We start from the raw sequence: 27,753 nt of genomic DNA on the forward strand, positions 1-27,753 counted from the left end.
AATGAAAGCCTTGGAGTTACACAAGCACACTTGTGGGGAAGCAGCTATAAATTCTTTGCCATGACAGCATACGAGGGTGGAATTTGGTACCAGGCACTTGTCTTCCCAACAGAATGACGCATCATACAACCGCTATGGTGAAAGACTCCACCAGCAAGTTCCCCTCAGCAAACTATTTTAATATATTTATCCTGCTGAATGCAACAAAGTTCAGTTCCCTAACTGTAACTTCTAAGAGAAATATGTGACAAGCAGACTTTCAAGGTATTATGATATGACATGCTGTGTGTTTCCATAGTTTGTTGACAGATGAACTGTGAACTACAGTGCAGCTTTGAAATGGAAAACACTCCACAGTATCTCCAGCCTGTTCAACACCCCAAAATGTTAGTAACCTGACTCCATAGTTTTAGGGTGAACTCCAGGTCCACTTACCCTTTTCACCTCACTCACCTCAATCACAGAGTGACCTTCCATGGTAACATTACACAGGATACCACTTGGTACAGAGGGCCAACATGTGGACCCATAGGTCAGCGGGTGTATGATGAAAGAGTGCTGCCCTGTGACACTGACAGTGTTTCCGGTTTGGAAAGCTGTGGGCCAGGCCTGCTCTGGTGGTCTGCCCAGATGGGCTGAAGTTCAATCAGATAACCCCTCCTGAGGATCAGGTTCACCTCTGTAGGCCCTAACTCTCATCCAAGACATCCAGGGTTAATCTCCCAGAGAGGCGATTGATATCTGGATGAGAAGGAATGAAAGATTACTGCTGGAAGTCTGGGTGACTTAAAGATATTTAGGAGGTTCTCTGACCTGCAAAGGAAGAGGTTGCACAAGCTGAAGCTGAGCAGCACTGACAGTGATATTCAAAGAACTTATATAATTCATGCCCATAATAGCGTTATAGTAATAATAATAATAATAAGTTATAATGAGTAGGCCTAATGGTTTTTTTAATTACTCATAGATTAATTAAGTAACAAATAAGGGAGAGGGACTCCAGCAATATCTCTTTGGTAGTTTTTAGTTTAGGTTACTGTGGCTTTAATAACTTGACCCGGAACAGCAAGAGTTTCACCGGCACTGCTCTCTTTTCTTTTCCGCTCAGGTCTCAGCATTGGTGGGAGCGTGGATTTCATCATCTAGGCTCACAAAATCACCAAAAATGAGCGTCCCAGCATTTATCGACATTACGGAAGAAGACCAGGTACGACTCCTGTCTTTTAAACACTTATTTTACATTGTTTCGCCTGCGGATGAATCGATAAATGGAAGCCGTCCGATCGGATAACTTAGCATGCTAGCTAGCTAAAATGCTAACCGTTCTTGGCTGCTGACAGGTACATGCTGATTGTTAGCTACATGCTGATTGTGTAATGTGTGGAAGCACATCATGAGTTATTATATATAATTAAACTTAATTGAGAGTGTGCGTGTGAAAACTTGTTGTGAGTTGTAGCTATAAGCGACTTTCAGCTCAGCGTATTTATGGCTAACGCTGTCACAAATGTAAAATTGTAATATCAGGATAGCCAAAAGCGCTAACAGCGTAGCTAGGCATCTAAATAAACAAAGACGAAACAATTACAACATACCCAGAGCATCCTGCTTACTAGTTAGTTACAGCTGAAACCTTTGTCCAACAGACAAATATAAAAATGTTTTCCCCTATAGCTGACTGCAGTAAATATACTTGTGATTTAAACAGAAAGCGTTGACAGTATTTCAAAGTAAGAGCCACACAGTGCTAAACGATTGGCTGCTGTTATATCTTCATGTTGCACAGTATATATGTATCATGGTACTCTTTGTGCTATGATAGGTTATTTGTTTTTTTTTGTTTGTTTGTTTTTTTAAAATCTACTAATACTTATTATTTTACTGTCCACAGGCTTCAGAGCTGAGAGCCTACATCAAGTCCAAAGGAGCTGATATCTCAGAAGAGAACTCTGAAGGTGGACTTCATGTAGATCTGGCTCAGATCATTGAGGCATGTGATGTCTGTCTCAAGGACGATGATAAAGGTAGGTGATGATGAAGAACACCTCTGTTTCTTACCCACAGTCATGTATTGGACGTTAACAGGCAGTAGACAAAGGAGCTATTTGTAACTTGTTGTGCCAAGAAAAGAATAGGTGTTAGTAACATTCATTATGATTCAGTTGTATTTAGTGTACACTATTCCAATGATCCAGCATGCACAATACCAGGACCCTGGAACTGGTGCACCTCAGTGAAATGCAATTATTAGTGATATCATTAATTACAGTAGCGGTCACGTGTCGAATGTACCATGAATAAAGCCTAATAAAGTTGAATGCAGCTCGATAACCAAAACAGTCTATCACTATTAACGGCCCTCTCTCTGAATCTCTCTTCAGATGTAGAGAGCGTGATGAACAGCATCGTGTCACTGCTTTTGATCCTGGAGACAGAGAAGCAGGAGGCTCTCATTGAAAGTCTTTGTGAGAAACTGGTGAAGTTCCGTGAAGGAGAGAGACCCTCCCTCCGGATGCAGCTGTGAGTCCCTTGATTTTTATTAAACCTTAACCCCTTGTAAACCTTTCACAGCATCACCACTATTCACCATTGTTTCTGTGATTTTTTTGGGGGGGAAAAAGTATATCTTCCATATGGAAATTAATTAGGTTAATACAATGTTAGGATTGTTAATGTAGTGGCAGTTTAACATTATGTACATGCCAGTAGGAACTTCAAAAAGCAGCAAAGCATTTATCTTCCATTCAAAACAAATGGCAAACATGTAACTGTTAAAAAAAAAAACAAATGAATAAAATCTTTGTGCAAACGTATGTCTATCTCTTTAATGCTGTGCTGTCACAGACTCAGCAACCTGTTCCATGGGATGGATGAGAACACTCCAGTGAGGTATACGGTCTTCTGTAGCCTTATCAAAGTGGCGGCAACTTGTAATGCCATCTCCTTCATCCCCACTGACCTTGATCAGGTATGTCCATAACCAACTGAAGTGACTGACCATGAATACTGTCAGGTTCACCGTGTCTCTCTTTGGTTGCAAAGACAGTGAAATGAGGAAAAAGGGTTGTCTATCAATTTGCTGCATTTGTTTGCAGCTGATTTTTGATACCTGTCTGTGCCCCTGATCAGGTGCGCAAATGGATTGTTGACTGGAACCTGAACACAGAGAAGAAGCACACACTGTTGAGGCTGGTGTATGAAGCATTGGTGGACTGCAAAAAAAGGTAAATACATGTAGGATTCATGAACCTCTGCATGAATAATTTTTAGTGTTGCTCATATACATATTTCTATGTGGAACTCTGAAGCTCTGAGAACTGTGATAACTGAAAGAGTAAAGGGTCCCAGTAAAATTATACCCAAATTTTGTCCTTATACAATTTTAGAAGTGCAGATATAAGCCTTAGATTATTTGTGAGTTTGTGTGTTATTCTTCAATTAAATTATCTAAGTAAAAAAAGTTTTCAACATTGTACTTCCTCATTTCATAGTGAGGCTGCAGCAAAAGTGATGGTTGAGCTGCTGGGAAGTTACACAGAAGACAATGCTTCACAAGCACGGGTTGATGCCCACAGGTAAATTTGAAGAACTTGTTTAACATTTGTCATCAAGCATCAATATATGGTACATTACTCATACTTACATCCACCCTTGTGTTTTATATTTAGATGTATCGTCCGTGCTCTTAAAGACCCCAACACTTACCTGTTCGACCACCTGCTCACCCTGAAACCCGTTCGCTTTCTGGAGGGAGAACTCATCCATGACGTGAGTGCTGAAGGACGTGCAATGCTTTATCATGTCAAGTATATAAAAGAGATTACTGGTATTCTGTTGTTTCAGGTTTATGCCAGACACATCAGCCATAGTAATAGAGTCCCATCAGTTTTGGACTGTATAAATGTTTTCCATAGACCAGACAGCACATCGAAAACATTGCATCTGAATGAACATATGAACATATTTCCCATCAGTCATTGTGACAACCCTGTCAAACATTTCTGTCAATAAAAGCCTTCCAACTGAGTTTTAGATGTGCTTTTGAAATGTAGTGTCCGTGACAGCTAAGTCAAGCACAGCCCAGTACCAAATTGATGACTAACTAATAGTTTTTGATGGCGGGCAGCAGGAATGTTTGTGCATTACCAGCTGAACTGGTCGAGATTATGAAAAGATATTTTTGATTCAGGTGTGTGCACAGTTTCATTAAGATTTGAAAGGTGAATGGTGTTTCCAAAGGAATTAATAGCTCAGCACAATGTTCATCTAGACAAACCAGTAAGCAGAAAGCCAGTGTGACGTGCATTCCTTTTGTCGACACGATTACAGTCAGCCTGTATGAAAACAAAGACCTGACTGTGATTATACATTCTTATAATGACACTTTTCACTCTTCTCCCTCTGCCTTTTCAGCTATTAACCATCTTCGTGAGCGCAAAACTAGCAGCATATGTAAAATTTTACCAGAGTAACAAAGACTTCATTGATTCTCTTGGTAAGTAGCAATAACTTCAGATATTAAGTGCATCAATTCTACACATGCATAGCGTGGCGTCCAAAAGAAGATACACATACTATGTTTAAAAGTACAGTAAACTGTTAAATAAATCAGAAAAAATGTACATGTGCTACAATAATTCGATTACCCTAAACCCCCATTGCACATGCATTTGGTTAGTGATAGAATGTATCACTGCTCCTTAACATATTTAGAAATCAGTATTTGTATATTCTAAGTGTATTATAATTTAATATGCTCTCTAAGCAACATGTTTTGTGATATGATGCTGCCACTTTAAGAGAGTTCTATCCCTAAAGCAGTTAAGATTGTTTTCTTTGTCTTTAAGGACTAGTGTTTCAGGAGTTTAAATCTTTTCTCACTTTTGCTACTGTGAAAAAAAGCCTTATTATGATTTATACTTCTGAAACATACTGCTGATTGTGTGATTCAAGAGGAAAAATTGTCTTGGAATTTAAATATAATGGCAAATTTGATTCCCGGGCTAGTCATTCTGTCCATGCAATACAAAAGTATATATAAAGACCACCTGAACCATTTTTTCATATAAGAACTAACATTGTATAATTTGCATTTGAGTCAGTATTTTATGGTGTTTTCTTTTCAGATAATTTGTACGTTGAGCCAATGTAAGGTGCTCTGTTGACACAGCACAGGAATGTGTGTATGTCAGCAGTGTGTCTCTTTCTCACTACTAAAGGCTTAGGTGTAATTAAAAGCATGTGTAGGATGGATTCTCAAAACAGACAGTGTGGATTGATGTTTGTGTTAATGAGTAGATTCCCTTACTGCTTGCTCCTAAATGTAGAAACAATTATCACAGGGAAACTCCCAGAGTCAGGAGTAATCGACTGTGACTGTTTTGTGTTTAATGATCCCTGCGTGATGCTCTCCAGGCCTCTCTCACGAGCAAAACATGGCCAAGATGCGCCTGCTGACATTCATGGGCATGGCGGTGGAATTCAAGGAGATCTCCTTTGACACCATGCAACAGGAGCTGCAGATTGGAGCCGATGATGTTGAGGCTTTTGTCATTGACGGTAAAAGCACTTCACCTCAAATAAGTCTTTGCTGTCTACCCTTATTAAACAGGGTGTTAGTTTCTGACAACAGCAAACAGTTAAAGAGAAAGAACAGTGATTGAACAGTGGCCTGACTTTTCTGTCATTCATTTGCTCTCATCCTCTACCAAAAAAATTATGTCTCCCTTCATTAAAAAAACAAAAAAAAATTCTGTGGTGATGATAGGACATGAGTAGGACTTTACAAGCTGCAGTGAAAAAATGGCATAAAAGCACTTTTAGTGTTTTGTGACTGGGATTAGCTTTGTCTCCAATTTCATTCTCCATGTGCACTCCATTTAAAGCGCTCATGTTTCAGTGGAGCTTTTAGTGCTTTGTGTCAGAGCTTTTGCTCTCTCTTAATTCCCCTCCTGTCTGCTTTTGCTTTTTAGCTGTTCGGACCAAGATGGTGTACTGTAAAATCGACCAGACACAGCGAAAAGTTGTTGTGAGGTAAGTAGCTCCATTAAATCATCATACTCGCCTTTACTGTGTTACATTTTAATTAAGTAAAGGGCTATGTTACAGGTGATAGCATTTATAGAACTGGTACCATTTCAGTTTTAAAGTACTTTACCTGAATTATCAAAAAGCACATCCTGATACCAAAAGTGTCACCACCACCACACCTGCACTGTTGATAACAGTGCAACGTGTTATTTGTGTTAAGTATCATCATCCTGAATACATTTCCTCTTACAACACTATCATTTCACAGTGTTTGTGACTGATTAATTTGTTAAATTTAAATTTAGGACTTTTGTAACTCTAAATTAGCCTTTCAGTTGTATTTTTAAAAGTGAAAATAAACTAAAATAGCTGAAAGTCTGTAGATGTAAATACATATGCAGGTTTACATTCAAGAGGCTTTTTCTCTTTTTCCTATTATGTGAGGTCCTCTGTTTATCTTTTTCATTTACTTTCAAGATTGTTCCTGGATTGGGGAGTACTTGTTCCAGTAATTGTTGAGGCTAATATTAGAATGCAATAATTTACTCATTAATTAGTGTGTGGAGTAGTTTGTATTCCTGAATCTGGCAGATGCAGTCTTGTCTCTCAGGTCGTGGTCAAGGATGCTTTGAGCTTATTTGGTCATAATCTACAGAAAAATGTTTTTTCTGCATAGCAAAGTTATTACTGCTCAAGGAAATACTTTGTTGTTTTTAAATCATGTGGTTGTGCCTCCATATGGCTGTGATATTCATGATTGTAGGTCTTAATACAGAGTATAGGCCAATATCATGTCTTTTTTCAGTTACATTTATTATAAGGTCTTTTATTTCTCCAAGGATGCAGGACATGACCTTGGCCCGCATTTATTTTGTCAGTTTAACGTTCTTGCTTTCCCGTTTCCACTCCCATCAGCCACAGCACACACCGCACCTTTGGCAAGCAGCAGTGGCAGCAGCTGTCCGACAGCCTCAGCTCCTGGAAGGCCAATCTAGCAGCCGTCAAGACCAGTCTGCAAGCTCTATCACCTTCTGCTTAATTCCACCTTAACCCAACTGTCTAGACTGCCCGACCCTTCCAGATTCCCAGACTGAAATGATCAGTTTTTATATTCATTCAATAAAAGAACAGTCAAGAGCCTTCGTGGTTGTTTTTTTTTTTTTTTTTTCTTGTTGAATTAACACAGCAAGTTGAGTTTGATGAATTATTAGAAATTTTGAGAAACAGCCAAAAGCTTTACTGACATATTAATTGATAATTCATACACTGTATAATCAGTCTTTTCAGACAACTGCAGCACCAGTTAACTTATCATCTTTTCTGAATGCCATACAGTGACTTAAATGTGGGCTCATTCTAGAACAGCTCTCAACATCTGCTTCTAGTTAAAAGACAGCATGCTGGTATTAGATGAGCTGTGAGAAATAACCCACAACAAGAGGGTCACTTGTCTGCGAACACATGAGGGGTGACAATAGCAATGTGAACTTAAGATGACCCCATCTGCTGAGGTCAGAGCTGTATTACTGAAACATCAACACATAAAGCTTGTGGTGGAAGATGATTCACTGCCACTACAAACTGAACTGTCCACCAGGCTATAGATTCTGTTCAGCTGTGGTCAGCATGACTTGCTCACTCTTGATGTGTCGGGAAAGTGGAAAAACAAGAACTTCAAAATTCCAGTTTTTAGTTTGCCTTGTCTGTTAATGTGAAGTAATCGTGCCATTTATCCCGCAGAGAAATCTGTTCTCAGGCATCGGTCCAGAGCATTAGGATGTGAACTCCAGTGATATATGGCCAAGGCATTAGGTGTAAAAGGGGTCTGTTGGAGTTCTCTCCCTCTGGGGCTGTGATGAAATCAGCACAAACTGACAAAGTGCAGGCTACTGACATTGCACTCTTTGAATCCCCACCCAAATCCACAGTGCATCCATTTGTTTTTGTAACTAAAGAAGGTACAACTCAACCTGTTTACTTTTTTTTAGTGTTATGCCACTCCTTATTCTGTACTGGATAACTTAGTCATCTGAACACTGCAGCCCTGCTACTAAAATATTTTTACTCAGATTAAAAGGGCAGTAGTGGTATACATGTATTGCTGTGTGTGTTCTCTTTCCTATCGTACTAGAGGTCTGCTGAGGCTCACCGCTCACTTCTGTCCAGTTGTCCTTAGGGAGCAGCATCTCCAGCTCTTATCAGAGGGTGTAAATCACAAAACACATTCTCAGGAGCATAACCTCATCATAGCCACCCGCAAGGTAGAGCGCAGAGCAGATAGAAACTAATGTGACCAAGGCTTAACAGAATGTTTGAAGCTTTATATCTTTGTTTTCATCTCTCAGCATATGCTCCTTTTCTCTGCAAGCAATTGCTTTTCAGCTACTTCTCTTATTCTGGACAGTGAGCCCCCCTCTCTTCTTGTCTCTAATTTGTCTCACTGGCTTTAAGTAACTGTTTTGTGAGTGACCAATCATGTGAGATGTCCCAGATGTAAATACTGTGTGCTGAGGTTGGTTTATCTGGTGCAAATGTCATGACCCCTTCTTATCATAGTTAGATAGAGGTTTTTTCTGCATTGTTCAGTGATGAAAAGCAAATGAGTTGATACAACGTTTGGGAAATGCATTGTTCAAGATTTAACCAGTGGTTCCAAACCTTTTTGGCTTGCAAACCCTCACCAACAGCCGAATTTAAGACTTTTACTTGTAATGGAATATTTTACTTTGTGTAATACTTTCTATGCTATGTACTGGCACTACTGAAAGGATGGGTTCACAGTTTTTAAAGGCTGTCTTAAAACAACAGCCTGGTGCTGATACGGACATTGAAACAGGTTTCGCTTTCTGTAATCATTCCTCCTGTTCATAGTGATGAAGGGATCTCTATAGTGCTCTTCCAATGTAAGTGATGGTTGACACAGTTTGCAGCCCTCTTTTTGTGCAAAATTACATTCCAAAGTTTATCTGAAGCTAATATAAGGCATCAGTTGTCTGAGTTGGACAGATCAGTCTGGATTCTTGGAAGATATCCACTTGACCAGTCTCATATTAGCTTTGGTTAAACTTTGAATAGTATTTTTATACAGAACGATGACTGTGGATTTTGCCCCCCATCACTTACATTAGATGTGAAAATGGGTTCTCCTTGTGAAAAAATGGTGAACCTTAAGAATCTGAACACTCCCACCACTGGTCACCACTGAGTGTGATTGAGCATAAACCTTGCTGTGTTAGCTCACGTAGTGTGAATTCCCCATCAGTAAAACACTATTATACATCATAACTTGAACGTAGTCTATGGTGTAAGGTGGCAATATCATCTGACATTATGCCCTGAGTAAAGTCTGGAATTTCTCATTTTCTTCACCCCTTTTCTTCATATCGACATTCCTCTGGGTAAATAAAAGAGTCTGACAGTATCCAGAGACGTAGCCAAGTACAAGAGAGGAGCTCTCACTGCCCTTCAATTAGTACCATCCAGAAGTCAGCGAGATAATGTCCAATTGCATCCTATCTCTGCTTTACATAAACACTGACCAAGAGACCCAGAGGCTCTGAGACAGATATGTCTATTTATATGGAGAGTGTGAAACATAAACAGTTTTATGGAAGATGGTTAGCTAAGCAGAATGGGAAGCTTTATCTTCACTGCTTCGTTGCTCCATGTTTTGCTGCTCGTGGTGTCTGTAAGGTTGCTATAGTCACCAATCCTTGTGGTGGAAAAAGCCAAACTAAGTGCATTTTATCACAGAAGCCACTCCTCTGTCAAAATGGCTCTGGAGCCCTTTACACAACCTTTTCCCAAACAAGGCCCATACACAGCGGTTTAGTCACCAGCTCCCAAGCCGCTGAAAGATCATATGAAACAAGGTTTAGTGCTTTTAAAAGAGTCCTGATGCAAAGATCCCTAAAGATAGCATTGTGTTACAACAGTAATTTACGCCTAACAATTAGAAATGAAGACACAACATTGTAAACGTGAAAAAGACACCGAGACTGAAGCAGTTCAGATGTTTAGGCAAACTTATGACATTTAAAGGGTCATTAAAGTAAGATAACCCTTTAAATTCCAGTAAATTAGTTAGCAAGATCATCCAAAGGTTACATGACAAAACATGACAAATGTCTTGCATTAAATAGGGTTAGAGACCTAATAAATCTATTACATGGTAGCATCTTTAGAAGTTTGCGTTAAAATGTTTTAGTTGTTTAGTACCATAACTGCAGTACTAAGCTCATACAAATACATAGATATGTTTGGAGAGCTGGTGTGATAAAAAGCCTTGAGCAGTCACAAGCATTCATAATTTTTAATACCCCCCCCCCCCCAACGGCGACTCACATGGGGCTGCTTAAGTATGACCAAGAGTAGAGGTATACAAATGATTTGGCATTGGGAGGAGTGCAGTTGCGGTGTCTGACTCAGAGGCAGAAGTCTGATGGTGCGTGCGTAATCCTCTTCAGTGCTGGGGCTTGGGAACACTTGCTGAAAAGCGCTTTCACTTTGGTGGTTGCAGCCGCCACCTAGCGGCCGCGTTTATTCACCCGCCTTATCATATCATCCAGGTGAACGTGATCGATTGGTTGAGTCTTCGCAGGTGGTTCAGGAGGAGCCGAGGCCACATTTGTTGGGAGTAAACAAAACCTTTTTTTTTTCCTTTTAAACCTACAGGAACTGTCTTGGATCACTCGGGGACGACTTCATCTTTAGTTACTAGACGCGTTAATATATATATATATATATATATATTTTTTTTTTTTCCCAGAGGGGAATTCGCAAACACAAGTTATTTGTGACTTTCGCTTGGACGTTTCCTGGTTCATCTTATCAGCTCCGAGTCTGGGACACGTACACACCGCTTCTGTGGGTTTCATTTTTTATTTTTTATTTTTTTACTTGGTGCTGAACTCCTCCCATCATTATGCGCCACTTTTCATTCTAGGTAATGTAGAATATAAGTACCCGTTGCTGTTTGGTCTAAGAAAAAGTGAAGGTATAGTAGTCTGTAGAAGAGGTTGCTGATGGCCTACTCTGCCCTCTGTGCTGTCGTTTAATGCCCCACCCGCTGGCCGTGCGCAGGTGCACGCATCAGCATGTTGCTTCCTCTGTTCTTTCTCCTTCAACTGCTGTCCTGTGGAGATCTGGCCTGCACAAGGAGCTTACTCTCCAAACAGGACCAAGAAGGTGAAATGATCTACCGAGGAACCTCCTGATCGATTCATTTTGATACCCCCAAGGTCTGTCAACCTGCCCGCTCGTCATTTCATCTGTCTGTCTGCGTTCCCTGTAGTGTTTGTAGATGATGAGGATGCAAATACGTTCCTGGGTCGCCATCTGTTGTTCAACCGGTTTGACTTTGAGATCTTCGTTCCTGGAAATCTGGAGCGGGAGTGTTATGAAGAAGTGTGCAATTACGAGGAGGCAAGGGAGGTCTTTGAAAACATCCCGGCCACAGTTAAGTGACGCTGTTCAGTTGGCTGGCCTACTGAGGTCATGTAATGGGCAGAGAGAGGGAGGCCTTACAGCAGAGTTCACCACATGTTGTTTTTTTTTTTTTTGGCAGGATGCTTTTTGGAAGAAATACACGGCAGGTAAGAGAGAGACAGAGGATATAACTCAATTTGTTTCATGGATCATCATGTCATCAAACATAAAGACAATAGTAGTGTATTATTAAGGGACATTTGTGTCTAGCCTGCAGCACAACTACAGACAACTACAGTTGTTTTCAAAACCTGTTTCACCACTTGTTCAGCAGTGCACTGTAGCTTTGGTCTATAACTCGAGAAGCTGCTCATGTTCCTACTGTGGGTCATACAGTATCTCCGCAACTTCCATTTGTTTTGTCTTGAGGATTGCATTTGGTTTGATCCAATCATTGTGTAGCCATTGCTGCAAATAATCAGACTGTACTCTATATATTAGAGTATACTATACATTTCTCCTTTGAAGCTAAAGTATAATATCGAATGAAAAGGAAAAGCAATTATGTTATATTCAGATGGCTACTTTTATTATGTAGTAGAACTCACTGATGCTATCAAAGAGAGCTCAGTGCTGTCCTGTTGCACCCTGTGGTTTGTTATGATCCACAGAAAAGGACAAGCGGCCCACACGGGTTGATGTGACATCTCTTTTGGTGGGACTGATTGCTGCTGGAGTGGCTGTTGTTATCTTTGGCCTCCTGATCTGGTATTTCTGTCAAGGCAAATGCAAGGATGGCTTCAGCCGTGCGAGGTGAGTGAGAGTGTATTTTATTATTAATAGTTATTATTAGTACTACACAGTTACATTATCCCACCAAACTTTTTACTATAGAAATACAACAGTCTTCTAGCTATGGTATCCATGAGGTATTTTGGACTAAAAACCCCAGTACTTGAAAAAACTGCCTGCACCATACAAAATAAAATACACTTTGTGGTTGATTGATTCATGTGCTGATTATTTTCTCGATTAATCATGTTGCCCGTAAATTGAAAACAGCGGAAAATGTCTCCAGGTATTTAGTTTACAATGACACACGATAAAGAAACACATCAAATACTAACATTTAGGATCAGTGAATGTTCTCTGGCTTTGCTTGAAAATTGACTGATATGAGTAGGCCGCTATCAGAATAGCTGCTGATTAATTTTCTGTTAGTTGACTAATCAATTAATCAATTGTTTCAGTTCTGCACCTGCTCTAGTGATATGTTAATGCTTCTCATCACAGCATGTAGCACTGGTGGGGCCTAAAAATGTTTTCCTTGCATTTTGTTGTGCACAGTTTTATCACAAGTTGGTTTTCACTCTAACCTCAATACTTAGAGTCATTAAGTAGGTCACAGTACCAGTCAAGGGTTTGGACACACTTTCCCCATTGAAGTGTATGAGAAAATGTGTATGATAATATGTCCACAATTCTCTCACAGTTCCATTCAGGTCCGCCCAAGGAGAAGTAATGCTTCTCTAATAATGCGACGGCTAGAGCAGGTGTCCTTGGAACCTGGGCTCCCACCTGCACCCCCACCCCTTATGGAGGAAGTAGACCCTCCAGGACTACCGTCCTATGAGCAGGCAATCGCAAAAAGTGGACAGCATGACGCCCCACCTCCTCCCTATCCTGGGTATTTGCATATGCATTTGTATTTGCAGTTATCTTATGTCTCAGTTTTCAGGCTCCTCCTTGTGTACACACACACACAATCACACAATCCATAAAGCAGTCACAGACAGGTAATTCATACATGTTTTTATAACATATTCTCTCATTTTTGGTTTTAGCTCACAACATGGAAGTATTCGGCGGTAGTACCTTCAGAAATCGACTGTGCTGCCCAGCTCTTTTTTTTCTCATCATCACAACAGTGCCTTATGCCTTCTGTTTATTGCATTGATTAAGCTCTCTTTTTCCACTCATCCATTTTTGATCCTCTCTGCTCGACCTCCTAGTGCCAAAATGTAGTTTTATGGTAGCCTCTGCTGTTTTCTCTGCTGTGATTATGCTTTGCTTTGTAACCCCTACCCTGTGTTGAATGAGCTTTATAATACATTTTAGCCAGTTTGCTGCTCTTTATCAAAATGAAAATGAAGACTCAGTAATGTGTTAAAAACAAGAGCTTTAAGTTGGAGGTATATTTATTCTCTTAAGGAGTGTTTTTTTTTAAATAGGGTGAGTATATGACAAGGATTAGGTTTTATTACACATTAAGTATTAATGGTAATCACAGAGAGACGGACTGTGTGTCGTCATACAGCTTCCTGTCTCCTTCAGAAGGAAAAGTATACCAGCAAAACAGCTTTTAATGGCATGATTGTTAATTTTGCCATAAGTACTTTATACTTTGCATAAATACTTCTAAGGATAACACAAGTGTTTTTGATGCACTGATCTACTGGCTTGCTTTGTTAAAATTCACTTTCTACTTTCAGCTGTGTATCAACATCGTTTACTTTTTTTAATGTGGTGATTTTCTTGCTGCTTTATGAAGTTATAGTGTATCAGAACACGTATGTTTGAGTCACCAAATGATGAGAATGCTCTACTGATATGTGAAGTCATTTTTGCTTTCAATATCTTTGGTGTGGTTAATTATTAAATGAAATATGAACAGATGGAGGTGGAAGCTCTTCAAAGGCAGTTTTATAACATTTTACATTTACATAGAATTTTTTTTTTTTTTTACAGTTATACAACAAAATTATAGCTGTGGTTAATATGATAGTTAAAAAATATGTAACAGCTGTAAAAGATGCAGCACAATCTTTTATTCAACATGTCTGAAACAACTTAACTGTACTTTAAATGAGCATCTCATTTTCATTGATTAATGCCGAAATACAAGATTTAAGTAGTTGTGTCACTGTGTATTACTTTTTACCAAAGTTTATAATGAAATGAGAATTTACTGAGGGATCGTTTGTTGAGGCTGATCTGAAGCGTAACTACCTGATATGAAAACCTTGTACAGATATTTTAAATAAAATTGATATTTTAATTATTTAATGTCTCATCTGTCAACTATGAGTGAGATTGTGTATGAGCCTGCAAGTGCACACTCCTTTTCAAATTTACTGTAGGCCACATTAGATGAAACGTTATATTTTCTTCAACTGTAAAAGAAATGTGGAAACTGGAACAGTGCAGTTACCATTTAACAAGTAGTATGAATTTCAGCCATCTTGTGTCCATGTTCTACAATGTGTGAAACTGGACTAATCGGTAGGTTCATATGAGATTTGAGCTCATCTGTTGTGCCATGTGTAAAATATGTTAAGTTGCTAAGAAAGACTGAAGACTATATGAATTGGCCACAGGATGTTTTGTTAGGGACTCCACATAAGAGAACCTTATTTAAAAATGGGTTTACCTAGGAAAAAAATAATCCACAGGAAGTTATAATTGCAGTTGAAGAATGTTGTTCTGTATGTCCACTACAAAGTTAACAGTTTTCATGTAAACCCATGTCTTTTTGCATCAGAAGTGTCCAGAAGAGAACCGTTGTAATATGAAAGTAACATTACTTTCGTCTTCTTCTTTAATGAAACACACAAGTATAAATTCCTTGTACCACACAACCAAAACAAAAAGTACACATCAAGGGCCTGAGAGGTGGTGATTATGTTCAGATTTTAAACAAAGTGCAAGTCTTTGTGATTTTCACAGTTTTTAGATTTACAGAAAACAAATCAAGTCAGTTTACTGTTTGATGTACCTGTTTTACGAAGACATTGAAAATGAGCTCTGAAGCTGTAAAGTTGCATTTCTGAACCTAGATCTGGCCAATAAAAATGAAACAATTAGGAATATACGGCAGAGAACTTTTACGCATGTCATCTTCAAGACTGGCAAATGGTAGCCTACATTTTTTTTAAATAGCAAAAAATGTTATGTGGCTGCTTGAACGGGCAAAGGTTATATCAACTTTCAGTCTCCAAACAAGCTCCATTACATCTAGAATTTCTCTAAAATTTAGAAATTCGACGGAGTTTATTATTATTGTTGTTATTATTAAATTCACCAAGTAGCCTATAAAATGCATGATAGTATGCACAAGAGTATATATCTTTTTGTTCGTATTATTTCAACACTGTACCTTGGCAGAGTCAGGCTACAACCAATGTTTTGCTTCCATGACGTTAAAGAAAAGTTTTGGTATCCACATGATCTCAGGGGCCAAGCAGGAGGGAGACATATGAACTTTTAGGTGGAAGGAAGGAAAACTACAAAACTTGCAGCCAAAGTCTGTGGTGCATCCTGGGAAACCTAATAACATGGGTACGTGAAACCATGCAGGGCTTTCACAGCTCTACATGACGGGAGATGAACAAAAATTAACGAAATCTCTCAGAGGGGGGAAAAGGTAGGCTATTGTCGGGAATAAAGCAGCTTCACGGCGCTTTTTGCCGATCTGCTGAGACGGGAGTGCCTGCCCTGGTCGGTCGGTCGGTCGGTGGGTAGGACCCGGGCTGCTACGATGTGTGTCCGCTGCTCCACGAAGCTCCGTCGGGGAAGTGAATCTTTCACCGGATGATGGACAGGAACTACCCGACCTCCAGCTTTGCGGACGCGCTGGCTCCACCAGCACAGACCGTAGCTTCTTGGGCCTATGACCGCAGCACAGCTAGTATCAAGCCAAGGTAAAAGATGAAGGAGAGGGCGGGTCACCTTCCGAAGGAAATCTCGGTGATGGAAGGCCTAGCTTTGCTCTTGGAGAAAAGTGCTGAGGTTCTTGTTGTTGTCGGTGGAGGAATTGGGGGAAATTTGGGAATTTGAACGGAGTTGTGGAGGCTTTGAGTTGTCAGTGGTTTCCTAGCCGTTTGTTACTGTCTCCTACCTTGCTAGTTTTCGTTAGCACACCGTCTCCTCAGCATGGTCATGAGCAGAGTTAGTACAAACTAGAGACTGGTGTTGTTTAATGTATGCAACAATTTATCAGCTAGGCAGCTTAAACTAGCATGTTATCGGCCTGTTTTCTCGACCCACAGGTGCTCGTCAAAGCCAAAACAAGATAGGTAACTAGCAATCGATGCTAGTCATGCCAGTTAATGGCACTTAAAATCAGTGGTATATAGCTATTGGTGTTGTTAACCAAGAGCAAAGAGGCGACGTGTCGAAATCTTTGCATATTTGTGCCACTATTACTTCAATTTTTTTATTTCCAAGAGCCATTATGGAGACCACTGCTATCTTGTAACTCACTTTATGTTTCAAACACAAAGTGATTGTCACTGCAAAACCTGCCAAAGTTGCAGAGCTGTAACTTAGGTAAACTAAAGTCTTAGTTTTAGTTTTTCTACTGTATATTATAGTAATGAAAAGTGATCATGCTTGATGACAAAATTTTAGTATCTGCTACAAATAAGTCAGATAAAAGTCACAGTCGTGAGGGTTGTCATCTGTACAATCCTGTGCATCTGGCAAGTGTTTCCATATATTTACCTTTGTAAAGCATAAAGAGAAAAGCTGGAGCAGGTAGATTAAAGATATCAACTGAATTGGATTACAGAAATGATTACTCAGTTGACTTGTTGCATGACAAAAAACAATTCATTCTACTATTCTGATAAATCAGTTGATAATGACGATTAATCAAATAAATTATACCATGAACATGTTGATTACAGGTTCAGAAATACTCATTAACATGTATATTTACATTTTACCTTATGTTGCTACCTAAATAACACAAGTTTGTGGCTTTTGGCTGTCTATTAGACTAAGAAATTGTAACTAATAAATAGACATTTACTATTATTTCAGCAATCAGTGACTGTAAAAAGTGTTGAAGGGATCACAGATGGAGGCAGACAATTCATGTTGAGCTCTATGTTCTCCATCCACAGATGTTTACTTGCTGGCAAAAACTGGATCAGTTGAATCACATTATAAACTGAATTTAGCACATTTTCAAAGCTTGCTTCACAGAGCTATTGTTGTGTTTTCTGCAAATATGGTGTGGGCCTACTGTGCCTGTCACTCAGTAGACAGCCAAGACTGAAGAGAATGAATAACTCAAAAAACAAGTTGTGTCAAGAGACATGATTTACTTGTTCATACATAGTTGGACACTCTGCTTCTGCTCGAGAAGATAAGAGCTCACATGTATGTGTTTGTGTGTTCATGCAGTCCCAGTTATGGTGCAACACACCTTGATACAGAGCTCCTCCAGCGGCAAAGCTATACTTCCACCCACCAGCTTCCCACCTACACTACGTCACACCTTCCTGCAGCAGCAGGTGAGTTATGGATGCTGTAAGCATTGTCTTCAAGGACTCAGTTTAGCTAAAAAACTAATTTTATTTTGTTATTTACTGCTAGTGGTATCTAGCCATGCAGATGTTTTTCGTTTTATATGTTTAGGTTTGCACTCATAAGGTAGAGGTGAATGAAGAGGTGACAAATTATGTTTGAAAAACCCAATCATCATGTGTCTTTCATGTCCCTGTTACTTAGGAGGATATACAGTCAGATGTAATAGGGACATTTTCTTTGGCAGAAACAGGTTACAGTACAAAACTATTTTTATTCAGCAGTGCCATTTTTAAATGCTTTGAGCACTGTACAACTTTTTCCACCTTCAGTGAATTAGGGGTGGAGAAATTGCAGAGGCAAATATCCTAAACCTTAATAAATAAAATCCAAGCCGGCTGCTTGAGTACATCACTAGGGTTAAGTGCTAATTTTTTACCTGCAATTTAGGTTAACAATACTTTAGGCTGTTGAATTTATCTGCTTCAGAAGCCCTTGTTCACATCGTCTCTCACTGTGATCATCTTTCTCTACCTCTTTTGACTGTCAGGAACACTTGACTCAAACGGTAATAGTTCTGAGACCTCAATCATGAGCTTCCTGTCAGCCATGGAGTCTAGAAGCCTTCAGGCTGGTCCTGTTAGTGCCTCACTGCTTCCTCCTTTTAGACCCCCGTCATGGCCTGCTGGTGAGAACACATCCACTTATTCAGTCTTTTTAATTATTTTGATCAAAAAGGCATTAATATAAGTATTGGCAAAATTAAAACCATTGGTGATGAAAGCATTTCAAGTTTTTTTCAAGAATTTTAAGTTTTTGGTTTATCACTAGTTTTATCTTTTGTGGATACAGGTTTTATTCATTGTGTTAAATTTTGCTTAGATTCTGGCCCTTCACATTCCCTATCCTGTCCTTATATTGTGTATTCTGTGCCACGCAGGTACAAACTCCTCCACCACAGAGCTGTACTTGACTGGTGCCCTGCCTTCTTCTGCCACTTTTCCCTCTCCTGCTGCTCTGTCGTCCTATCAGCACACTGGTGCCTACCCTTCCAGGAGTTACGCTACAAACCCCACCCTGGCTCTCCAGGATCCTGCCTTCAGCTCTTCCACCAATGGCCTGTTTTCTCACCATGACCCCCTCCTACATCTCAAATCAAGCCAGTCTGTGCTTCCTAGTGCCCTGGCCTTCAATCATCTCTCTGCCCCTGCTTTGGGCTCCACTTTGCCTGTCCAGTCCTCTACTTACCGTTCAGCCCAGGAATCAGCCCCCCACCTCCTACAACCTCAGTTCAGCTTGCTCCCCTCTACCCTGCCTGCCCCTCATGGTGCCACACAGCCCTATGGAGCCACAGTTTTTTCAGGCTCTATTGAAAGAGCTCTTCAGCGTGAATGTAGTGTGATCAAACACCACCAGAGGCCTTCTAGCAGCCACACGGCCTCAGAGCAGTTGCCCAATTCTGAGCACTCCTTACCGGGGTACTTTGGCTCTGGCAGTGAAGCAGATGTGTCCTACCAGCAGGACCCGTCCCGTCAGACCCCAGTGTCCTGCAGCCCTTCTACAGGAGTAGATTCCTCTCAAGGAGTCAATGGTGCTCCACAACCCAAATCAGACTCAGTAACTCAAGCTTATTCCTCCACTTCGGTGCCGAAGCCTAAAGACTGCTCTGCCAAACTAGCTCCGCACCCTGCTGGGGGTGAAGAGAGTCACAGCCACACTCAGACCCTGACAGAACCTGAGCGATATACCTCCCCAGGACAGAACCAGAACTCAGTGATTGCTAATCAGCAGTCAGTCCAGCTGCCTAGCCTAATGTCCAGTACTCTGTCCCAAACCTACATCACCCCCCACACACAGTCACAGCCCTCCAGTTCCACCTCAGACAAACTCTCATCCCTTTACAAGACGCTGCCTTCCCTCTCTAGCCAGTCTGGTAATGTGGCAACCGTTAGTCAGACTCTTGTTTACTCCTCCAGTCCCGGCTTGAGCCAGGAGCAGCAGGTCCAGTATGGAGCCCAGGTCCAGGGCTTGTGTCAGGGGAATCTCTCTGACAGCTACCCCGCATCCCACTCTCAGGGTGCCCCAAATGTGACTTTTACACCTCAGTCACAGGGGCAAGCTTCAGTGACTCAGTCTCAGAGCTACGCTACAGGACAATCCCTTAACCAATCCCTTAACTCCTCTTATCCACCCACATGTGTGCGAAGCCTGGCTGCATCCAATTCCACACAGGACTACACCCTCATGCAAGCCTCAGTGGGAGGGAAAACACATGACACTCTGCCCCAGCAACAAATACAGCCCCATAAATATGTTTTGTCTGCATCGTTGCCTACCTATTCTTCATCTGCTCAAGCCTTACAAAATAATGTTAGATCCTCAATACAGGACATAAAGCCAACATATGGCAAACAGAAACTTGAAGAGCTTCCTATCCAGGACCTAGAGGCTCTCCAGCAGGCATCTATGGAGGGCTCTGCAGCAGATAACAACATGGTTGCTCCTAATGTCATCTATGTTGTTTCCAAAATGGACGATCATCACAAAACACAAAGTGTTATACGAAGCAATTCACGTTCTGATGATCAGCTTATGGGACTGGGTCATACACACACAGCACAGGTAAAGGATGAAAGAATGGGTTCTCTGAGCCAACAGCACATTCATCTAAGCAGTGCCAATGGTCAGGACACTACCAACACAAAAACTACAAACTCCAGTATTGTATCTTCACATGTACCTTTGAGCTCAGAGCAGCTCAAGCAGCACTCTCTCCAACTCAAATCCCCTGAGCCACATCAACAGAACCACCAGAATCACAATCAGTCCCAGAGCCAAGCTCCAGCAGCCCACACCCAATTTATCACTGTCCCCAGCTCTCAGGTTCTCCTTGAGCCTAACCAGATGATTCTGCTTCAGCAGCCCATTGTCCACCATGGTCAAAACCCTTCAAAGGTGGTGTCGGTGCAAAGTATTCAACCGCCCCAAGGTGTAGGCCCTGTTCATGTCCAGTATCTTCAGATGGATCGGGAACTGCTGGGTCCCACTGTCACTGAAACCCACAATCAGCAGGGCACAGTAGTGTCAGGACAGAGCTCTGGGTGCCCTGATTCCTCTAAACACCACTACAGCCAGTCTGCAAATCAGCAGTCAAATGATGCCAAAAACCACTTTGCTCTCAACTCCATTTGCTTTCCTGATTCAATGCTACTTGCAGATGACAGAAATATTTTGTCAAATGTTGACGACATCCTGGCTGCCACAGTAGCAGCCTGTGGCGTCACGCCACAAGACTTTGTCAAAGCTGCATCCTCTGCTGAGGCTGAAATGGCAGTGATGGCAAACACTGCTGATTCTAAAGGGCACTACCAGACTGTGGATATAAGGCACATGTCACCTAGTTTCTCCTCAGCACAACAGCCAATCATTACCAACACTAACTCCCACACCTTGACCATGACTCTAAATGGAGCTCAGATGGCCACAGACTCTCATGGTCAATCTGTTCACCACAACAGCAGTTCTGATCTTAACACAAATGGAGACGGAGGGAGCTCTGAGAATGATTATCATTTAGCTGGGCAGGTGTATGATCCCTCAGGTCTACAGAGCCGAGTGAAAGGGAATACCAAGTGTATTAAAACAGAGGACGGCCTTATGGAGAGCCCAGGCTGTGAAGACTTTCCCAAAAAGAAGGCTCGCTCCAAGTCCCTGACCAAACCAGGTGGTCCTGAAGAGGACAGTGGACAGGCCAGAGCGCCCAAGCGCAGTGGGCAGGCAAAGCGGCAAAACTCCAGGGGTAGTGATGTCAGCTCTCCTTCTGCCTCACACAGTGTGTATGATGGTTGTCCACAGCAGGAGAGAATCAGGCAGAAGATCCGGGAGGTGGAAGAGAAACAGCCAGAGGTCAAAACTGGCTTCATTGGCTCCTTCCTAGACTTCATCAAATCTGGCCCCAAACAGCAGTACTCTGCAAGTCCTACTCGGACAATCAGTCGACCCAGAAAGCCGTGCACATCGTCCAAACCACCACCATGTACTTTGCCTGCTTTGCCTCCAAAACTACAGACTCTGCCAGGGCCCTTGATTCCCCAGGAGAGTCAAGGAGCGAGCACTCAGCAGAAACGTCTGAATGAAGATCTGCAAAAGAACTTGGAAACGCTGCCATCATTCAGCTCAGATGAAGAGGAGAACACTGGAAAGAACCAGGCCCTGAGGAACAGCATCAGCTCAGCACTCTCAGCTCTGGATGAGTCTTCAGATCGGAAAACCAGGACAGGTAATAAGACCCTGCTTAAGCTTGTCAAGAGATGTCTGTATGTCATCAGAACATCAACCTACAATCATTTATATTATTGTTCATTCATTGGGGTTTCAATTATAATGCATTATATACAATTTTAAATATCATAGCAAATCCTCATAAGAGAGTCATCATACTCAAATGTTAATGCCTTAACAGAAGCAGCCATGCAAGATGTTTGCCTAAAACTGACAAAGTGCTGATTTTAATCACAATTTATCTGATGAAAATAAGTAAATAGAGCTAGGAAGCTGAGCAGGAGCCAAGCTCCATAAACATTGTCTGTGTGCAGCACCACAGACATTAAACCAGAGACACTTATTAACAAGCTACCACTATCCACAGCTAAAAAGGTAATAGTAGATGATATTAAGGTGGTTTTGTCAGTTGTTCATGAGTGCAGACAACACCTGTTTAAATTTAGCACAAACTTACTAATTCATCACTCTCATCTTTGCAATGCGTGCTGTCACACAAAAATATCTCAAACTGCGGTAGAATGCATGCTATTGGAGGTTTCCTGTGAACTTTTTTTTTTAACTTTTCTTCAGTAAATGCTGTCTCGAATGTCTTTATTATCTGCACATATGCACTCAAATAGAGATGTAATTTCAGAAAATGCTTCTTTTTTCTTTTTTTTTTTTTTTTTTTGTCCCCAACACGCTCATGTACTCGCATTGTCCAGATAACCACAGCCCTGGATCAATGATGAAGCCAGACCAAGTTCCCACCATGCCACACGCTGTCACTGAGACCTGTTTGCCGCAGGTAGCCACTCCGCCACAAACAACAAACACCGTCACAGGAGGTACTGCATTTGCTGCCAAAGACGACTCCAAAGAGATCCCACCAGGCCAGCTGGCCATGGAGTTGATGAGTGTGGCCATCGAGGGACTGACTGATGAGGAACTGTCGGACAGCGGAGGGGAGGGAATGTACCGGGAGAGAGACGAGTTTGTTGTCAGGAATGAAGACATTGAAAACTTGAAGGTACAGTCTGGAAACAACATGGATGGAAAATGAATGATTGTGAGCATGAATTTTAGTGTTCAGCAGAATTTAGCTTTAGGGGATATTTTTCTATACGTGAGGGTGCTTGTGTTAAATGTTAAATGTGGCATGTCAGAACTAAACTCTTGCCTTGTAGCAGCATAGTGGCTCTCATCCTAATGAAACATTGAAGGTGCCCAGTTGATAAAACTAATTACAAACCTGCTCTAACACACACCACTTTATCTGTAACACGTAAAGTGCTCAATCCAAGATTCTGAAAAGATACTTATGTCAGATCATGTGCACATTCATAGCTGAACATTGACTCTTTCATATTCTTACACTACATTCTTACTGCATACTGAAGCCTGTTCTGCGCTCTGTCATGTGCATGTGTCCAGGTGACAATGAGAGCAGGGACTGAGCCTCCAGCCATCTGGAAAGTCCAGAAGGCTCTGCTGCAGAAATTTGTGCCTGAGCTGAGAGATGGAAAGAGAGTCTTCTCAGCCACGAACAGTGTAAGTAAAAGCAGACAGGCCAATACCCATGTATGCATGTGTGTACGAGTATTTGAACATGCAAATAAGTATGTTTACTGTGAAACTAGTAAAGTTTTTTCTTTCTGTGTTTAAAGTATCTTGGGTACTTTGGTGATGCCAAGACCATGTACCAAAGGGTATATGTGAAGTTCTTGGACACAGTTAACAAAAGGGAGTATGTAAGAGTTTGTAGTCGGAAGCCGCGTTGCAAGCCTATGAACTCACTAAGGTAAGAGTATTGGCTGATGGAAGTGAATTTTTTCCAAACATGGATCTTCAGTGGTGTAACTCTTGGTTCTGCCACTCAGGGGTGTTCAGGTGAAAACTTTGCTGGGCCTGACAGCCAGCCCTTCCTCAGTCTCCCAGAACCAAAAGCCTCGACCGAAACAACTCAAGCCAAGGGCAGAGCCCCCACCTAAGAAGAGGAAGAAGTGGAAAGAGGAGTTTTCACCTGCTGCCTCGGGATCATCTGCAGAAGAAGGTGGTGAAGATGATGGTAAAGAAGCCTTGTGACTTTTCTCATTAGATCTAGTTTGGCTACAAGTTGATGTGATTGTGGTCCAACCCTCTTCCCACTCTCTCACTGCCCCTTGATGCCTTCTTGATCCTTGATCTCTCTTTCTCTCACACACATGCTCACACCCTCTGAAGAGTTAAACCCTCCAGTGTCATTTGCTTCTCGGTTCCTCAACACACGAACCATGAAGGAGACATTCAAGAGTTTTGTGGAACTGCTCATCAGCATTGCCTTAGACGAAGATGTGATGACAGCACTTGAGAGGGCAAATGGTGGGTGGATTTATTTTTGGACACTGAGCTATTGCTCTCAGCTAGAGGGACCTAATAATAGGTCAAAACTGACTTGTCATATTTCAGATGAGTTGCTGCTGCCACATATGAAAAGAGTGGATGGGATGATCACTGACAACAGGAAACGCCTCCTTCACAAACTGCACATAGGGCAAGTCCTAAAGGTAGGTGTGCCTTCTAAACTGCATATTAACGTTTTACTGTGAGTTCTGTGGAGAAGAGAATGGCAGACTGAGCAACAGAAATGGAAATGGTGATAATGTTCTAAATCATAAGCAAGTAACTATCAGAGACTTGGCACATCATGTGTCACACCTTTTGTGTCAAATCCTGTCGACATTATTTAATCCTCCATTTGTCTAATTTGCACAGTTCGTAATGAGTTTGAATGGGGTATTATTTCCTACTAAAAGACAAGCCTACAAACATAAACTCTTGATCTATTTTGATGACAAAGGTACAGAAAAAAGTACAGGATGTTGACTGCAATGTATGAAGCTGATTAACTTGGCTGTTCTGTGCCTTCAGACGGCTCTAGACAGCTTCCCAGAGATCTCAGTGGTCACTGAACTGAAGAAGGACGGGGAAACCCCAGCCTTCAAGGTGCGTCTCAGTGGGAAGGCCTACAACAAGAAGACGATGAAGCCCTACAAGATGCCTAACAAAGTGCCACAAGTAAGACAGGATTATGTTTCGGTAACTTCAGTGTGCTCTTAATATCTGTCCAGCAGAGGGCACAGTGTCATTAGTTGTGCTTCTCCCACATTCCTTCATCCTGTTGAACACTGATGCTGCTGTCCCCTCTGCTGTCATGTTATCTCCCCATTAGAATACTATTTTTGAAAAATGTTGAACTTTTAAATGTGCTTGAGAAGTGTTTTTAAGGTTTTGCTTTTCCCCTCTTTAGGAGTATACAGTGGACCAACAGAAAACTCAGTGGTTCTCTCTGTACCACTCTTTACAGCATTACAAGTACCACACATACCTCATGTGTAAGGATGAGGTGAGACAAAGTCTTACACATACATACACTCTCCAGTAATAGTTTACAGCTTTTACTTCTGATACTTATTATTCTTATCTGCTTCTGTTGTGTTCCAGTTTTTTCAGGTTGGTACTTTTCTCAGATCCAAATTTAAATTTCTCAAAACTACTTGTTCAACCTCCGCATCATCTAGTTACTTGTGTACATCACAAAGGCAATTTCTCATTCATTTGAACAATTGTAAAAGCTTTGGCACATTCATGCAAATGATTGTATACAACCACCCACTGTCTCCTACATTCTAAATTGAATATGTCATGTTGATCAAAATGCATTATTCTGGTTCTCTGTTGACTAGTCTTATCTTCCAAAACATCAAGGTATTAGTTAATTGCATAAGTCATCGCATGTAAAAATGATTGAACCAGTTGTCATAATCTGTCAGGTATATTTTCTATACCTTTCTATTAGACGTTTTTCTAAATGTGTCCTGAACTGATGAATTGCTCTCAGGTGGACCTTGACTTTTCACTAATGTAGGTGAATGTGTGAACCATAGATCAACCAATGATGAACAATGAACAACAACACTAGGACTTGTCATTCTGATGGCACAGACATGTTCACTGATATAAATACTTACTTTTCAGAGATAAAGGATTTTGAGCAAATAAGCCATTGTGTGGTGCTATTTGTAAAAATTGTTCAGGAAATACACTTATTGTTTTACAAATGATTAGAATGATTTGAGAGATGTACCAAAGCAATTGAGAAAGCCTGTATGCTCAGTTAATAGAATGATAATAAATACTCCTGTTTGTGGTTCTGCTCTCCCAGATTGCATCTCTGCGGGTGCAGGCAGGGGACCTGGGGCAGGAGGAGACTGTACAGAAGTGTCTGCAGAACGGAGCTTGGGTAGAGGGACTATTTGATCGATTTGGAGAGCTAATCAATCAAGTGCAGCAGGCCTGCCGATGATCCATCCCTGACAAAAAATAAAAAATAAAGTCTAACACTTAAAAATAAGAGGATGCCTCAAGGTGAAAATGGCAGCAGAGAAGGATGGAGTGAGTCTCTACTTCCAGCCACACAGAGATTTGAATCAGGCGCCTGTCTGTTGATTCACCTGAAAGACGTTCGGGGGGGCCTGTGGCATAAAAGTGGCAAGAGGTGAACACTGGGACAGCAGTGACGTTTATGGTCTGCATCACGGCATCCCAGCAGAAAGCAGTAACCTGATCAACATAGGGCCAGGACTCTTTGGGAGCCTTTTGGAAGATTTTCACATACTGCTTCTCCTAGTCTTTTTAGGTTTTTGTAGTTACAAGCCCACTTTTTATGGGCGTTTTCATAGATTTCTATTGTTGTTTTCCTTTTTTGTTTGTTTGTTTCTTAAATTTTTTTTTTTTTTTAGTTAAATACCAAATCATAACCAGTGAGTATGCACTAGATAGAAAGCAATTGGCATAGGAAGTAGAGCACAGCAAATAAAAATGCAGAAATCTGATTGCCTACAGTTATAACATGCCTTCATCAATCATTTGATAAGTAGGCTCACATAGAGTTGATTATATTGTAAAAAAAAAAAAATCTCTATATATTATATATAACCGTAGTTATATACTGTTTGTAAAACATCCATTTCGTAATGGAGTGCCAGCCTATATATAATGTACATTTTGTATAAAACAGGGAGGTGGGAACTGCAGCAATTCTCTGAAGGAGAAATGTAGTAACTATGAGCTGTATCTATATTGTGGTTTCACTGCTTCAAACAGCCCTTTGCTTATAAGATGCAAGTCATGAAAATGCAGTTCCAGTTACTGCTGTTAGGAATTTTGTTAATCAAATATTATTACCTTGAATTATCTGAGGGTAAAATTGAGTAAGTAAAAGTTGTCTTTATACTCCTTTACAGACATAGCCCACATTTTATGACAAATAGATATATATTTTTCACAGAAGTAAATATTGTTATATTCTCTTGTTCATTACAGTTTCTAAGACACTTTTTCATTGTTTTTTTCACAGTTTTCAGAAATGGACTCTTTATAAGTCAGTTACCAATTTTATGCTATCAAAGTAATCTTGTTCTTTAAAGATGCAGTTTGTAAATAAAGTGCCGCATGTATTAGATGTTTTGTTGTTACTATGTGATGCACCAGATTTTGAAAATGCTGTAGTAACACACGAGTCATAGCTTAGAAGGTTTTTCTACAGATGCACAACAGGCTGCTAAAATGCAAAAAAAAAAAATCTTCTTTGCTGAATCAGTAAATTAAGGTAAATGAGGGTTTGTTTTTCAAGATTTTCTCAATGAAATTACATTCTAACGTCCAATCTCATAAGAAGAT

At 40.8% G+C, this 27,753-nt stretch overlaps 3 protein-coding genes across 3 annotated transcripts; all 3 read left to right on the top strand.

Annotated features, from left to right (window-relative positions):
- The first annotated feature begins 1,049 nt into the window (after positions 1-1,049).
- eif3m (eukaryotic translation initiation factor 3, subunit M) lies at positions 1,050-7,170 on the top strand. The gene is made up of 11 exons (XM_071489459.1): positions 1,050-1,207; positions 1,892-2,024; positions 2,382-2,520; positions 2,845-2,968; positions 3,130-3,224; positions 3,492-3,575; positions 3,669-3,768; positions 4,414-4,495; positions 5,416-5,559; positions 5,973-6,033; positions 6,946-7,170. Exons 1-11 carry the CDS (start codon positions 1,166-1,168, stop codon positions 7,067-7,069), a joined length of 1,128 nt encoding a protein of 375 aa, XP_071345560.1. The 5' UTR covers positions 1,050-1,165; the 3' UTR covers positions 7,070-7,170.
- A 3,436-nt stretch (positions 7,171-10,606) lies between these two features.
- Positions 10,607-14,518, top strand: prrg4 (proline rich Gla (G-carboxyglutamic acid) 4 (transmembrane)). Its single transcript, XM_071488502.1, has 7 exons — positions 10,607-10,975; positions 11,113-11,217; positions 11,324-11,487; positions 11,597-11,624; positions 12,129-12,270; positions 12,950-13,144; positions 13,302-14,518. Exons 2-7 carry the CDS (start codon positions 11,127-11,129, stop codon positions 13,327-13,329), a joined length of 648 nt encoding a protein of 215 aa, XP_071344603.1. The 5' UTR covers positions 10,607-10,975; positions 11,113-11,126; the 3' UTR covers positions 13,330-14,518.
- A 1,267-nt stretch (positions 14,519-15,785) lies between these two features.
- Positions 15,786-27,533, top strand: qser1 (glutamine and serine rich 1). Its single transcript, XM_071488501.1, has 13 exons — positions 15,786-16,157; positions 17,647-17,756; positions 18,320-18,457; positions 18,710-22,048; positions 22,758-23,062; positions 23,467-23,583; positions 23,700-23,833; positions 23,913-24,100; positions 24,256-24,393; positions 24,481-24,578; positions 24,943-25,089; positions 25,322-25,417; positions 26,237-27,533. Exons 1-13 carry the CDS (start codon positions 16,048-16,050, stop codon positions 26,375-26,377), a joined length of 5,061 nt encoding a protein of 1,686 aa, XP_071344602.1. The 5' UTR covers positions 15,786-16,047; the 3' UTR covers positions 26,378-27,533.
- The last annotated feature ends 220 nt before the right edge of the window (positions 27,534-27,753 follow it).

This window comes from Trachinotus anak, unplaced genomic scaffold, assembly GCF_046630095.1.
Source record: "Trachinotus anak isolate AG129_WGS33_773 ecotype Australia unplaced genomic scaffold, CSIRO_AGI_Tana_v1 ptg000011l, whole genome shotgun sequence".
Classification (NCBI taxonomy): Eukaryota; Metazoa; Chordata; class Actinopteri; order Carangiformes; family Carangidae; genus Trachinotus; species Trachinotus anak.